We start from the raw sequence: 12,886 nt of genomic DNA, 5'->3' as shown, positions 1-12,886 counted from the left end.
TGAGGACTACATACCGACTATCAGGCATGCTGAAGAAGCGAACGGATAGTCCAGTGCTCCTCATTCAGATGACAGCAACGATATGAATTATTCGGCATTTCCCCCTGCTCTACAAACCCTCACTGTCAGAGTCCAGGCTAACTATGGTATTACTCAATACTCGGTTTTCGCAGTCTTTTCCCACGAGAAGAATGTGTGGCGTCATTACTCGCGATTGAGCTAGTTGATTTTCCGCACAGCTATCTAGGTCTATCAACTTGCTCCAAACGAATCAGGGAAACTTCGGCGCTTTGTGGAGCCTAAAGCTTTTCGGTTTCCTTTGGATCATGGGCCGTCACTTCAATCTCGACATGCATGCCGGGAATGGCCAAGGCCGAAACTCCCACACCAGTCAAAATGGGCTGGTGATCTGGCAGCCAATGCTTCAGATTGCGCACCAAGGCAGCCATGGCAGCCTCAGTGATGTCGGTCATGTACAGGCGGACCTGGAAGACCTGCGGCCAACCCTGGCCACCAGCGTGTTTGAGGCAGTGGTCGACATTTTCGAATGCCTTGTCGACCTCTTCATCGATGTCGGGTGATATTTCATGGCTGTCGCGATCCCAGCCACCTATCGTTACTCGATTTAGAACATACTCCAGTGCGTGTGTGAACAAGGGCGCCGCAAACCTTGACCGGATATGATGATCTGGTCGCCGACGCGCACAGCCTGGCTATACCACGTGCGTTCGCGGGCAGATTCACCGAAGCCCGGATAGGAAAAATATTGGAGGTGCGCCATAGTTCTTGGACAAATGAATCGAGAGATAGTGACCTGTTTTATCAAGGGGTGGCGATCCTAGGTTGCTCCGAGACAGGTATCGACATAAGTTTGAGCGTCCTTTGGCGAGGTGTGACGGGCATTCTTCTTAAGTTTCAAGGCCACTGCTGAGGAAGAGCAGCGATTCATAAGCAACCATCTTGCCGAGCATTAGCCAAGAGCAACGATCTTCCAGATTGACCATCCGCGCCGCAATTGTGAGAATCGAACCTTCCATATATACCAGAAATATTGGTCAGACGGCCGCAGTGAGACGGATCTAAGAGAACAGCCCCCAACAAATGTGGTCCTAATACCCGTAGTCCCTGGAACTATTAGTAAGGCGGGTCAAATAACAGCCCCCAAAAATATAAACCTAACACCTTGGGAATAATCAGGCTTGGGGTGAAGTGATGGTTGCAGGTGTACGCTCATTGTAGGCGCAAAAGCTGTTCGTAGTAATAACCAGGCCCACCGCATCACTGATACTTGCTGGCTGCCTTTTAAGTGGTGTTTAATGTCTATGTGCAGCTTTGTTTGCATGTATGAAAGATTGTTTGGTGCGACCGACGAAGTTTTCTGATTGAGTCTTCTTGTCGACCTCGAATTGCAGCAGGACCGCGCAGAGCCTCGAGCGATGTTCGGGACGCTATCGTGCGCCAGCCCACGGCAGCAAGCTTTCGACACCACAGCACGAACAAGCAAGGCGCAATTCCTGCAGCAGGCGGCTGCCGCGATATCTGTGCAGAATCAACATAGCAACTTGGTCTATTCAACGCGGTCCGGTGACGGCCTATTCTTGCGTCCCGTCAATTTATAGCTTCAAACACGAAGATAAAACATACGCGCGTCTACAGATGGTGATACGTCCACGTTGGTTATTAGTCCTCGTTCGGCACGGATACTTCTCGTTCCCGCTGGGAGCCGCCCGGGATACAAGAAACCCGCTACCGAAGTTGTGAAACGACGTATAAAGTGATTTAGCGACATGTCGTTCAGACTCCATGAGTGATAAGAACAGAAGACTTGGAAGTGTGTGGATGACAGGGTGTTGTCTGCATTGCGTATGCGAGCCGCGCGGGCAATGCAATGGAATTACGTTATGACGGGCTTGGCGGGCGCTGGCCAGGTGTTCGTACAGGCAAGGTGTACGTGGAATTTCCCGTATCATCCATCGGGAGTCGCCGGCTTCTTAAAGGCGTCTCAGATGGCTTGGTGGTCAAACTCAGATTGCTGGTTACCAAAGCTTAATGTACGAGGCAACTAAGAGCGAGGGAGAGCTATCCGGCAGACGATACGATGGGAGGAAACGAATGAACGCGAGGCCAAAAATTGTGCGTCGTTATCAAGATATCGAACTTCTTCAGGCCGCATGACTAGCAGCCTAGTCTATCAACCAAATGCAAGTAGTAGCGAAGATCGAACAAAAGCAATGTGGTATCATTCCCTCCCGCATTGAAAATTGGAGAACCAGCAATGGAAGGCTCGCCCATGATGAGCCAGAGCAAATGCCCGGAGGCCAGCAGCGACTTAAAACCGCATAATGAAAGACCAACACCTCGCTGGTAAAAATCCGAACATCCCAAGACTGCAAATATAATGGAACCCTCATCTATCTTCCAGAACGAAACGCCGGTGACAATTCGAGGTCCCTTCAATGAAGAGGACGCAGGAAGGAGAAGAAAGTGAAATCAAGTTTAGTAGCCCTTGAAGGTCGTCTTGTCAAGTGTTCGTAACGTGTGAACATCGCGGTTGACCTCGAATCCGAGTTTGTGGCTAGGAATGTCCTGGAGTTTGCGAAGGGTGCCTCCAGGGCTTCGGCTGCTCGGACGCATGGGCGGTCGGCTATCCTCGCTATTGTTGAGCATCGCGGAAATGCTCGGAATGGTTTGAGCTGTAGAAGCAGGAGGTTCGGCACGATGCACAGGTGCAGGCGGAGGTGGAGGCCGCTTCGTTTCCTGGTGCGAGTCGCTCCTCTTCTCGGGAGCTTCGTGGCGTGCTCGCTCGGGAGAATTTCGCTTGTCGTAACTGTAGGGGCGGCTATGATGAGGCGATGTTTGTCGGTGAGATGCGTAGCCGCTCTGCAAGCCAGTGTCAGTAAATATGGATGTGCGCATTGTGATTGGCTTCAATTTACTTACGTAGTAGCTGGATGAAGGGGGCGGGTAGTTGTGCGCATGCCCGCTTGAAGGTGGTGGTGGACCAGGTGGACCAGGTGGATAATGGTGGCTGTGTGGAGCAGGGCCGTGGGAACTCGGCGGTGGTGGTCGATCATAAGGGTGCGGGTGTGACGGGGATCCATAGCTGTGAGCAGGATGCTGATGATGCGACGGTTGACCCGAGACATATGGTGGCTGTTGGTAATATGGTTGGTGTTGGTGAGGTGATTGGTGATGTGTGTGGTGCGGCGGAGGAGTATGCATGGGGCTCGGAGGAGCCCATTGTGGAGGGTAGTACTGTGCTGGAGGGCCGCGTGTATATGGTGGTTGTTGGTGAGGTGGCTGAGCATACCCTGGAGAGTGCATCGGACCCCGGGTCACCGCTGGGATGGCACTCTGCTCGTGAACAGTAGATTCGGGATACATGCCCTTCTCTGGTCGTATGTGTCGTAGTTGTGGGTCGTTCGAAGGTTGGATAAGATTGGGAGAATTCGTCGATGATCGTGAGAAGTAGCTGATAAGATGAAGATGCTGGTTGCTGTTGGTCGTGATGGAGAATGACTGCTTCATGAGACCATCGGGCTTGTAGCGATAGCCATCTGGTCCACCATCGGAATCACCGTCTGGATTGCTCATGCCATCACGATTGGCTGTCTTGTCGAAGCCGCTGCCGCCACGTTTGCCCTCCATCTCACGGTAGGTGAGGAAGCTGCCTGAAACCCGACTGGCACTCCATGACTTTCCATCAGTCCAACGACGCATGCCCGCTTCGCGTTCATCCCAGACGAATACTGATCCTGATTTGATGCTCTGGCGTTCCTTCTCGGATAATCTTCGCTGCACTCGCGGAAGTAGACCGATACGACATGCTTCGAACAATATTATTGCGTCGGTCGGCGTTCGTACATGGCCGTTATAGGTCTGCATGTTGTTTGAATGAGCTTCGCATGCGAAGCTTGGATATTAATAGGTGAAGTCTTCCGAGGCGATGGAATCCACGCCGGCCTATTGGTTTTTCTTAGGTTCAGTGACTGCACAGAAGACTGCAGGACCATGTGGTTCAAGGTCAGGATCTTATATGACGACCGACGGTAATGTGACTCGGTTCGGGTTGCAGTAGACAAAAGGCTGAAAAGGGTCTTTCACAGCACAGAAAAGAAGAGGGAAATTTTGAAGAGGGAAGAGGCCACTCTATCAGGCAGGACGAAGGTGAACGGTAGACAGATGGACAGACACGACCGAGCGAAGTGTGCGTGTGCGTAAGCGTGTATGAGACTATGAGTGCGTGTGTGTGAGTGTGAAGGAGGGCACTGCGCGGCAGCAAAGCAGGGTTCGAAAAAAGTGTTGCGACCGAGCTTGACCATTTTCCGACTAGAGCCAAGCTAAAATATACTCTTATTTCCACGCCTCTTTTGACCGCCGTGCCCTTAGTTGGGTGCATGCAACAGTGCTCAACTCTGCCCATGTATAGGCTACAGTTTCCACCACCACCGCATCCTCCGTCCTCCACCACCAACTTTGGGGCACCGGACCAACATAACGATGATGGCCAAGCTGAGTCAACGCTAAACGTGCGCGAGGTGCTTGGTATTCTTGGCTTCCTGTCCCGCGCGATGCACCCACGCCTCTCACTTGGGCAATCCACTCCGTAGGGCGGCGTTCGAGATTCCGATCCCGGCTGTACATTTCATGGCCTGGGCACCCCTACATCTTCGAGTTGGAACGCCGCTCTCGTGGCACAGCACCAAGGGACTTGCTAAGCCGCTTGTGACGCATCTCGACAGGCTCAATCAATCACAATTGTGAAATCAACTATCATCAGGAAACAAATTTGAGTGAGCAAGTTGCTGGAAATGGCTTTCTGCTGTCCCCCGAGGACCGGTTTGCGCTGTGACGCAAATGCAGGACCATACCAGACTTTTTGTCGCACTGCCTTCGACAATGGAGATGATATTTTGTTCATCGTCTCGATGAGCAAGCCTTAAGGTACGCACAGCACGTCATTTCGCAGCCCATGTGTGCTGTCAACCTGTCCCTCGATCCTCTTCCGCACCCTTCGCTTAGAGTCCTTCTGGGGAAGCAGGCGCTGCGGTGTCCATCTAAGGCTTTCCCACGCTGCGGTGATGTGGGCGTTGCTCTGCCTGAACCTCCACTGATCCTGCCATATTGTATGGGAGTGCGTCGAGGAACATTCCGACGGTCCGCCCTTATCTGCAGGGCCAGTGCCTCTGGAGCCTTTGGTATACGATGTCCAAGCAATTGCTTTCTCCGTGCGTCCTCGACTATTAGACGACGAAATCCTTCAAGCACGAAGGAAGTAGAAGGACCTCGCTTACCAGACCGCCGTCGCTTTCCCGCTGCACATGACGGTGTCCTGATCTTTTTTCCATTCACGCCCACCATGGTACAGTACCGCTAGGCGAATGTGGCGGCCATGCGAATTTACGGCGCAGTCAGCATGCGGGAATGTCCTCACCGACGCTACAACGCCCGTTCCTTGGTATTGAGCAGTCGTTCATGGTAGGCTTTTCGTGCGCGTGCTCGATGAGATCAATAATCTACCATGGCGACAACTCGCCCTGGCCTGATCTCCAAAACTTGTCGCCGCCTCGTGGCCTTTTGAGACTTCCGGTGGCTGTTCGTCAAGTGCACAGGCGCACTGCGACGAACGCACCTTTGGGCCTCAGAACTATGTGTGACCCACCATTATGCATGTGACGGGCGCAGCGATCTCGACAGTGGTGCTCCCATAGTGGTCTTCTTTCCGACTTTGGCCGATCCCTGACAGACTTGACACATGAGCCAAGAGACTTGTGGTCGGATTGGCGACTGCGCCAGACGCAATCGCCACTTCATTTACTGATCGGACCAGAGAATACTTCCAACCTTTTCACGCACAAATCTCGGGCTTGGTATAGTACGTGCATGTTCTCCGTATCCCCTGTCAACGTACCCATGCGTATTTCTCGGTCTCGGCCACCTAATGGCAAGGTTAGCACAAACACGAGCGTTCGAACCTTAAAACTCTATTTTCGGAGCTCCCTTGGCCGTTTATTATGAGAAGGCGAGATGCCGTCCATCCGTTCAGGCAATCAGCGAAAATTTCGTGTCGATATGATAGGCTCCATCCTGGCCAAAGCTACTCGAGTGTGGCATGTACATTTCGTCACCGCTTTCGGCCGCGGAGACCCATCCTCTCACGACGCCGCAGTGCTTGTAGGCACACCACAGGGGGCCAGTGTTTCAAAGGTAGGCAACATCATTCCCAGGGAGGGCCTACTGTCGTCTGTCTACTCATATATCAGGGATAAGTTATCGACGACAGCCATTCAGATTGCACCCTCTGTCAGCATCACGGCATACAACCACGTGTCCCGCGAACACTGCGACTCGATATTGCGAGAAGATTGGCGCAGAAGCCACGGCCAGTGCTGTCCACTTGGTTTGGCGAAGCGTCGGCAGCGCCGAGAGCGAGCCAGAATTAAGCAGACGCCTTAGAAAAGCCCACCCACGTGAGTTATGCACCCACGACGGGATAAGGGCTGATGCGGATCTAAACATCGGGCGAGGGTAGCCCCCGAAGCCGCCGCTGCGCAATTTGATGCTTAAATTCATTGCTTATTACAAGCATGTTTGGGTTTTCAAGGGCCATGCGGGCGGCAGCAGCCCAGTCGCTAGTCGACACTTCGGTGGCTACAGAGTTTGGGGCGGATCGGCGCAGAAATCTCGCTTGCCCAGCCCGTAGCCCTAAGTAAGCTCAACGAGCCATGCCCCAAGCAGCACTGGTCCGCAGTTTCACGGGACAAGTGCGAGCCTGTCTTCTTGTAATACGCAAAGCAAGGAGGGAAAGACCAAGGATCCTCTACCCGACTGGCGACTTGCGCGGGGCCATGCCAGAGTCTGGAATCTACAACACGCTACCATGAGCCTCTTGAGAAAAGAGCTAAGCGAGTTCGCACGCGAGCGACCTCCTTTGATTGGAGTAAGCAAGATCATGATGCGTGTTAGCAGAACACACAATCGATGTCAGGTGTCTAAGATATGATCTAAGACTGGTACACATGGCACGAGAGCAACTTCCAAGACTTCGTCCACCCATGTAATGAGATCGACTACGAACGCCCAAGGAACGTGACATGCGTGGGTCTTAATAACGATGGAAGCTGGGCAATGCATCTGTGCTGACGCCGTCGGCTTGGAGGGCAGACATGTTCGCCGCGGCGCCCTCGCCCACCACGACAGACGTCACAGCGACATACGATGGACCTCGCATATATCGGCAACAAGCTTCTGTACTGCACATCTTTTCCAATCGCTAGGTCAAGGCTGTCATTGCCTTCCCGTTTCACCCTGCAAAGTGAGACGCCGCCCGGGCGAGCTCGCTTTTCGTCCTTTCTGCTCACACGTGTGCGATATAAACTCCGCAGCCAAGGCCAAGCCATACCAAGATTGCCAAGCCCTTGCGACGAGACCTGGTCATGACACTTGGCAGATTGGAACCTCGCCTGGCGGTTGCGGCTCTCTTACGATGATGATATTGCTGCATAATCTGATGGAACACGGGATCATCCCAAGGTTGTCATCATGGTCGTCACCACACGGTGAGTTTACGAACGGTCCCCGCTTAGTTCGGTCTATGCCCGTCCTTCTGGAGTCTCGTGAGCCAGACCCTGCAACTTCGCAGTTGACTTTGACCATATATGCAAGGTTGGAGGCTACTGAAGATTAGGATTGAGTCCAGTCCTGTGTGACATTTTCGTGCGACGAATGAGTGATCGCGTCAGACATCTGCCGCGCAGGTCGAGCAGTCTCGGCACCAGTGCAAATTCTGTTCTGCTGGCTGCCAAAGGACTTGGGCATGCTTCACAGCTGCTCTGCGTGCGAACGTGTTTTAGATATCGTGCACTGCCTGTGACGAATGTTGCAGTACAATACGCACAGTACTACCATGATGAACGATGGGCAAATGCTACCCCAAGCAGATCACCTGTCCAGACCTAAGGACCATGCACGCCAAGTCGGTTGATCGTTGTCAAACTTCGAAGAATCTCGTAATATCACTTCGTATCGCTCGTCAAATTATGCAACTTCGGCCCGCTGGGATGCACTTGTCCCACAGTGCATGTGCGGGACCACTGAATCTTGTAATCCTTTCTTCTCCTTGCTGTGATGTCCAATCTTCTAGCCACAACGAAGTCGTAAACTATGACGATGGTGTTGATCATTCGGCAAATCTCAGGATGTCACTCGCCGCCCACTTCCGGAGCGCCGCCGCGGCGCGCGCACACGGAGTTAGCATATAGATAGTTCCGACGACCGCGACCGGAACATTCGTGTCCACAATCCTTCCGAGCAGCTCGTCACGCACGCACGCACGCACGATACACACGCGCACAATTCTCACCTCTCGCACATGCAGAGGCTGGCGCGCATATAGAACGGATCCATCGATTCTGTGCAGGCAAATGCGGGTCCAGCGAGACCAATGAACAGCTCGCAGTGTCAAGCTTCAACGACCTGACCGAATTATTAAGCTTCTTCTTCATGGCCAACATTTTGGGCGCCCAAACGTGATCGGCAAAAGCTTACAACAGACTCCATCACTTCCCCCGAAGTCACCCCAGGTTCGGAGTTCAAACGCACGCCCACGGCGCGGACGGAGCATGTCCTCCCACTATACGGAAAAGGGAAGAATTTGGCGAAGACCGAGGGCGCAGAGGAAAGAATTCCGCTCTAAATCTAACCCCGACCAACAACAATAAGCAAGAATTAGACTTTTGTCGTCTCAATGAGATTGCGAAGAATAATATTTCAAGCACGACATCCAAGAATAACTGCGGCTATGAAACCTCGTCCGGTGACCCGATCTCAAACAGTGTCATTTTGCGGCGGCGGCGGCGGCGAGGAATTTGCTTACATGCAGCGCCGCGAAAGTGTGCCATTTTTCCCGAAGTGCCTAATCAAATCAAGGCAACATGCGAGGCATGTTTCAGGTAAGAGCTATGTTCCCGCCTGATTATCCCGAACCAACTTCGAGATTCAACATCAGCCAGCCAGACCGAATTCAGCTTCGAGGTAGGTATCACACCGTGTCCGCGAAGTCACTGTGTACTTCAGAGCGAGCAGAATGATGTGCTGGCAGCACACACTCAGCGTCGGATTACAAGCTATGATTACAGTTGACGAACTCGCAAAGGAACAGCAACCCGACCTCCGGCGTAAGATGTTTTCTTTTTCGGTCACCCACTCTTCTAATCGGGCATGATCATCATGAACAAACTTTTCGAGTCGGTCAGATTGGAGGATCCGCTTACGTCGATCACTGAACGACATGCTCTTTGACGCATCTAGGGCACCCGAGTAAGCGCTCCTACAGTCTCATCACGTCTTCACAGGACAGGTGGGTCTAGGGACCGAACAGCCGTTCATCAGGTTGGTGTGTCCATCTGCTTCCGTTAGGCCTCTATCTTGCGGCGCATCGACGCCGTGCCCAGACGAATCGTGGCACAGCACACTTTTGCTGAGCACACACGCCCTCAATAGAGTAAGCTCAGTGGGCCATCGTCAGGATTGCTCCACTTCTTGTGTGCCGTTTGTTACTGTCCATCGCGATTGTGACGATCCAGTAAGATCGATTTTCGGACCAACGACGCAGCATGATACGAAAGAGTCGCAAAAGCCAGACTCTGTGTGTGTCTGATCTTTGTTTCTGGACAGGCATATCCTGAGCACGACTATTTCCCGAACAGAATTTGTAAGTTGCTTGTAGCCAGATAATGATCCTTGGGAGGTGAGAATCATCCTCACAGTCAACGCTCTGCATGAATGCTCCATCAGGGAAATCTGATCCATCACCATCTCTATAATAACGGTGTCCTTCGGCCTTCGCTCTTGAAGAAATTTTCCTAAATCCGTCAACGTCTGCGCCTCCTTCCTGCATTCCGTCGACGCATCGCCTGAAAAAACCATTTATTACTGAATGCGGCGAGGGTTCAGTCATTGACATTTTTCCCCTTCAACGATGTGGTGGCCCTAAACATGCGTGTGATGATCCTTCCTGCCTCCCAAACCATTGCAGTAGTTGCACTGCGCCGCACTAGTGAACTGCGAATTGGGGCTTGTCAGATAAGCAACGCGCTGTCAGCACTAAATCGCTCCTCTCTTTCGGCGTCAGAATGTCACCGATGCATTTTGTTCGGACGGACCCTCGATTATGTGCTTGCATTTTGGTTCAGTACGCCCCGAAATGCGCCAGTCCATGCACCTGTCCTCCGAAGAGATCAACCCGTTCCGTTGGTGTGTTTTCCCGTCGAAGGCGATCATCATGAATCATAATGATAGTGATGATGGTGGTAACCCTTCAATGGTGTGCTCTTCACGTCCACAATGGCAGCAATTTCTCTGCGCACCACCACCACCACTATCTTCAAGCTTATATCATATTGTCTGGAGGATCGTCTCCTCTGACTGCGAGGAATTGCCCCGAAATGGAATGGTTTGCGCACGAAGCCCTGAATCTCACATTCCCTGTTGTGAAGATCACCACGAGAACGGAACATAACGTGCGATTGCTAGAATCATCCGATAAATTGGTTCATAAAATCAAGATACATCTTGTCGAGTACGTGGACGTAGAGAGGTCTCCGCCAACTCATCCACCCATGTATACTATACACCCATTCCAAGTAAACGCCTGTAACGTCCTAACACCAAGGACATGGAAACAAGGACATGGACAGGGACACTAACAAACTCGATCGGTCAGCCCCGAACGAGCCGGGATATCCATAGTCGGTAACCAACGACCTCTAGTCTTCCGTCTTCCGAATGTCATAATGTGTCAGATCGATCTCATCGTTCAACCTCGGAGCACGCCATCGCATTGGTGGGCGATCGGGCGAGCGAGGTGTGCTCTGTGCTCTTTTTTCCAAAATCAAAATCTACGACGGGTAGCACATCACAGAACATAATGTAACATAGCCCATGCTGAGAATAGGCTTGATACATGTCACGAGGAGCTCTTGTCCGCGATATCCGCCTATCGGCGGGCATCGTTGATCGTTATCATCATCGTCACTCATCGCTCGTCAGATCATATCATAGCATGGTCATCATTTCCCCTTTGCCCTTGTCCTTTCGTCTGGAAATAGTACGCAGAGCTTTTCAATATGACTGGATCACAAAGGCGTATGCCACGTACCCTGGCGAGATCCGAGGATCTATTTTCAAGAGGAGGAGAAACAGGGAGGGTAGAGGGTATCAAGCGGCAATGATTGCCTCGCGCGATGATCGGGGTGGTTGCCTACTGAGCATCTGTCATGTTGTCGCAGGCGCGTTCACTACACTGTGTCAAGTGAAGAATGCATTTTGATTTCGCGACTCTCGCCCGTTCCTCTCTCAATGTCGTTGATCCTGTTCCAGGCCAGGGAAACTCAGGCATGCGGTTTGCGGATTGGGTATCTGCTTGTGTTATTCGTCACGATTAAGGAAATGGAGGAAGCGATTCGAGTTAACAATAACTCCAGCGAGAAAGGAGAAACGATGAATATTGTGCTATCTCAGATCTGCAACTCAGCTCTCTCTGTCTCATCCCTTTGCCTTTCTGTCTTTGCCTCTTTATCTGTCTGTGGTTGAATGGAAGTTGTACTGCTTCTGGAAGCAAACAAAGCCAATCCATCGAGGAAATGACTTCCATATCTTTCTCACTTTTTCCCGCGCGAATGCGCAGGGACGTGTGTAGGTGAGACGAACTCTCTTCCATAGAGCGGGCCCGTAGGCGATTGAGTATCTTTCTGTTTCTTGTTGTGATAAGACCCGGTCAATCACCAGTAGTCTATCAAGAATTACTAGCCTCTGAGAAGGATCCTGCAATGTTTCAAAGGCCACGATGCCGAACGGAGCAAGTGAAGATTGCGTTCCATGCTGTTGGCGCAAGTGTTACAGCAAACCACAGGGCAGCGAAGACGAGGTTGACGACGAAGCAGGAGCGTTCCATGTTCGAAGTAATTGATTGCATTGATGGGTTTTCGAAAAGGACATTGGAGGTTGGCGCCCGCTAAAGATCGCTTGCAAAGGGAAAAAAAGAGAATAGTAAATCCCACAGATGACACAGGGGACTTCACAACATAGAACGCCTCCCCCTGCCCCTTATCGCAAACAGTAAGTTTTCCCCGATTACTCCCCCGAACATGAGATTCGCGATAGACGGTGATTGGTACAAAGGCCGCTTTCCAGAAATCAGTCCTAGACACGAAAGGGGAAAAAGGCCAAAGACGAAACCAAAAAGTGCAACAACAAAAGAGAAACATCGAGAAAAAAATACTTCGGAAATCAGAGAGAAAGTCTTTCTTTTCAAGGCCGCCACTTCGGCCTGGCATCAAAATCCGTCGTCTCCCGGTTGCCCGCCAATCGACTCGACGCTCTCATTGGGATCGCGCTGCTCTGACGGTGTGCGCCACCGAGCACACTCGGGGGACGACGCTGATGGGTCGGACTCTCGTTGTCCGCCTCGTTGCCATCGGTAGGGATACTGGGGAGATTTGAGACGACCGCGCGTTTGTTGGAGAGAGCGGTGGCGGGGGAGAGGCGGGAGGCCGGGCGGAGGCCGTTGATGGAGGCGCGGCTGTTGAGGGTTGAGGCGCTGGTGCCGGTAGCATGGTTCTCGCTGCTGCGCGGGAATGTCGAGGATGTTACGCGGTTGACTGTTCGGGCGGGTGGGGTCGGTGAGAAGAGAGGTTGGGAGACGACGCGGTTGGCTGTGGTGGTTGTGGTGGTAGCGGGCATGGTCTTGGGAGTGGGTTTGGGGATGGCGGAGCGGGGTGGACTCATGGTCTGTTCGTGGTGGTGGGAGGTTCGGATAGAGGGGATCTGGGGTGGCATGGAGGCGGGATGGGTGGTGGAGCGGAGATAGCTCGCTTTGGGTGTTGTT

General features: G+C 52.3%; 7 protein-coding genes across 7 annotated transcripts; 3 read left to right on the top strand and 4 right to left on the bottom strand.

Moving 5' to 3' along the window:
- Positions 1–71: 71 nt before the first annotated feature.
- K489DRAFT_382578 (endoribonuclease L-psp family protein) lies at positions 72–805 on the bottom strand. Its single transcript, XM_033605409.1, has 2 exons — positions 670–805; positions 72–610 (listed from the first exon to the last, which is right to left on the bottom strand). The coding sequence occupies exons 1-2, from the start codon at positions 779–781 to the stop codon at positions 300–302; spliced, it is 423 nt and encodes a 140-aa protein (XP_033457684.1). The 5' UTR covers positions 782–805; the 3' UTR covers positions 72–299.
- Positions 806–2,110: 1,305 nt separating this feature from the next.
- On the bottom strand, positions 2,111–4,230 carry K489DRAFT_382574 (uncharacterized protein). Its single transcript, XM_033605408.1, has 2 exons — positions 2,941–4,230; positions 2,111–2,880 (listed from the first exon to the last, which is right to left on the bottom strand). The coding sequence occupies exons 1-2, from the start codon at positions 3,883–3,885 to the stop codon at positions 2,497–2,499; spliced, it is 1,329 nt and encodes a 442-aa protein (XP_033457683.1). The 5' UTR covers positions 3,886–4,230; the 3' UTR covers positions 2,111–2,496.
- Positions 4,231–6,999: 2,769 nt separating this feature from the next.
- On the top strand, positions 7,000–7,854 carry K489DRAFT_38953 (uncharacterized protein). The gene has a single exon (XM_033606518.1). It carries the CDS (start codon positions 7,115–7,117, stop codon positions 7,685–7,687), a length of 573 nt encoding a protein of 190 aa, XP_033457682.1. The 5' UTR covers positions 7,000–7,114; the 3' UTR covers positions 7,688–7,854.
- Positions 7,855–8,941: 1,087 nt separating this feature from the next.
- On the bottom strand, positions 8,942–9,692 carry K489DRAFT_382572 (uncharacterized protein). Its single transcript, XM_033605407.1, has one exon. It carries the CDS (start codon positions 9,289–9,291, stop codon positions 9,004–9,006), a length of 288 nt encoding a protein of 95 aa, XP_033457681.1. The 5' UTR covers positions 9,292–9,692; the 3' UTR covers positions 8,942–9,003.
- On the bottom strand, positions 9,326–10,060 carry K489DRAFT_38969 (uncharacterized protein). The gene has a single exon (XM_033606533.1). It carries the CDS (start codon positions 9,962–9,964, stop codon positions 9,509–9,511), a length of 456 nt encoding a protein of 151 aa, XP_033457680.1. The 5' UTR covers positions 9,965–10,060; the 3' UTR covers positions 9,326–9,508.
- A 102-nt stretch (positions 10,061–10,162) lies between these two features.
- Positions 10,163–10,853, top strand: K489DRAFT_38946 (uncharacterized protein). Its single transcript, XM_033606508.1, has one exon. The coding sequence runs from the start codon at positions 10,293–10,295 to the stop codon at positions 10,704–10,706; it is 414 nt and encodes a 137-aa protein (XP_033457679.1). The 5' UTR covers positions 10,163–10,292; the 3' UTR covers positions 10,707–10,853.
- A 179-nt stretch (positions 10,854–11,032) lies between these two features.
- Positions 11,033–11,459, top strand: K489DRAFT_382571 (uncharacterized protein). The gene has a single exon (XM_033605406.1). It carries the CDS (start codon positions 11,063–11,065, stop codon positions 11,327–11,329), a length of 267 nt encoding a protein of 88 aa, XP_033457678.1. The 5' UTR covers positions 11,033–11,062; the 3' UTR covers positions 11,330–11,459.
- Positions 11,460–12,886: the final 1,427 nt, after the last annotated feature.

Source organism: Dissoconium aciculare, assembly GCF_010015565.1.
Source record: "Dissoconium aciculare CBS 342.82 unplaced genomic scaffold K489scaffold_10, whole genome shotgun sequence".
In the NCBI taxonomy this organism is placed as follows: Eukaryota; Fungi; Ascomycota; class Dothideomycetes; order Mycosphaerellales; family Dissoconiaceae; genus Dissoconium; species Dissoconium aciculare.
This window is presented reverse-complemented; position numbering and strand designations above follow the sequence as displayed.

What these genes read in the sequence shown, in the direction of transcription:
- K489DRAFT_382578 (XM_033605409.1), bottom strand. Translation starts at nt 781, where the DNA reads ATGGCGCACCTCCAATATTTTTCCTATCCGGGCTTCGGTGAATCTGCC. An exon ending in GATCATCATATCCGGTCAAG is followed by an intron (nt 611 to 669) that starts GTTTGCGGCGCC and finishes GAGTAACGATAG; the next exon opens with GTGGCTGGGATCGCGACAGC.
- K489DRAFT_382574 (XM_033605408.1), bottom strand. Translation starts at nt 3,885, where the DNA reads ATGCAGACCTATAACGGCCATGTACGAACGCCGACCGACGCAATAATA. An exon ending in CCCCTTCATCCAGCTACTAC is followed by an intron (nt 2,881 to 2,940) that starts GTAAGTAAATTG and finishes ACTGGCTTGCAG; the next exon opens with AGCGGCTACGCATCTCACCG.
- K489DRAFT_38953 (XM_033606518.1), top strand. Translation starts at nt 7,115, where the DNA reads ATGGAAGCTGGGCAATGCATCTGTGCTGACGCCGTCGGCTTGGAGGGC.
- K489DRAFT_382572 (XM_033605407.1), bottom strand. Translation starts at nt 9,291, where the DNA reads ATGTCGTTCAGTGATCGACGTAAGCGGATCCTCCAATCTGACCGACTC.
- K489DRAFT_38969 (XM_033606533.1), bottom strand. Translation starts at nt 9,964, where the DNA reads ATGTCAATGACTGAACCCTCGCCGCATTCAGTAATAAATGGTTTTTTC.
- K489DRAFT_38946 (XM_033606508.1), top strand. Translation starts at nt 10,293, where the DNA reads ATGATAGTGATGATGGTGGTAACCCTTCAATGGTGTGCTCTTCACGTC.
- K489DRAFT_382571 (XM_033605406.1), top strand. Translation starts at nt 11,063, where the DNA reads ATGGTCATCATTTCCCCTTTGCCCTTGTCCTTTCGTCTGGAAATAGTA.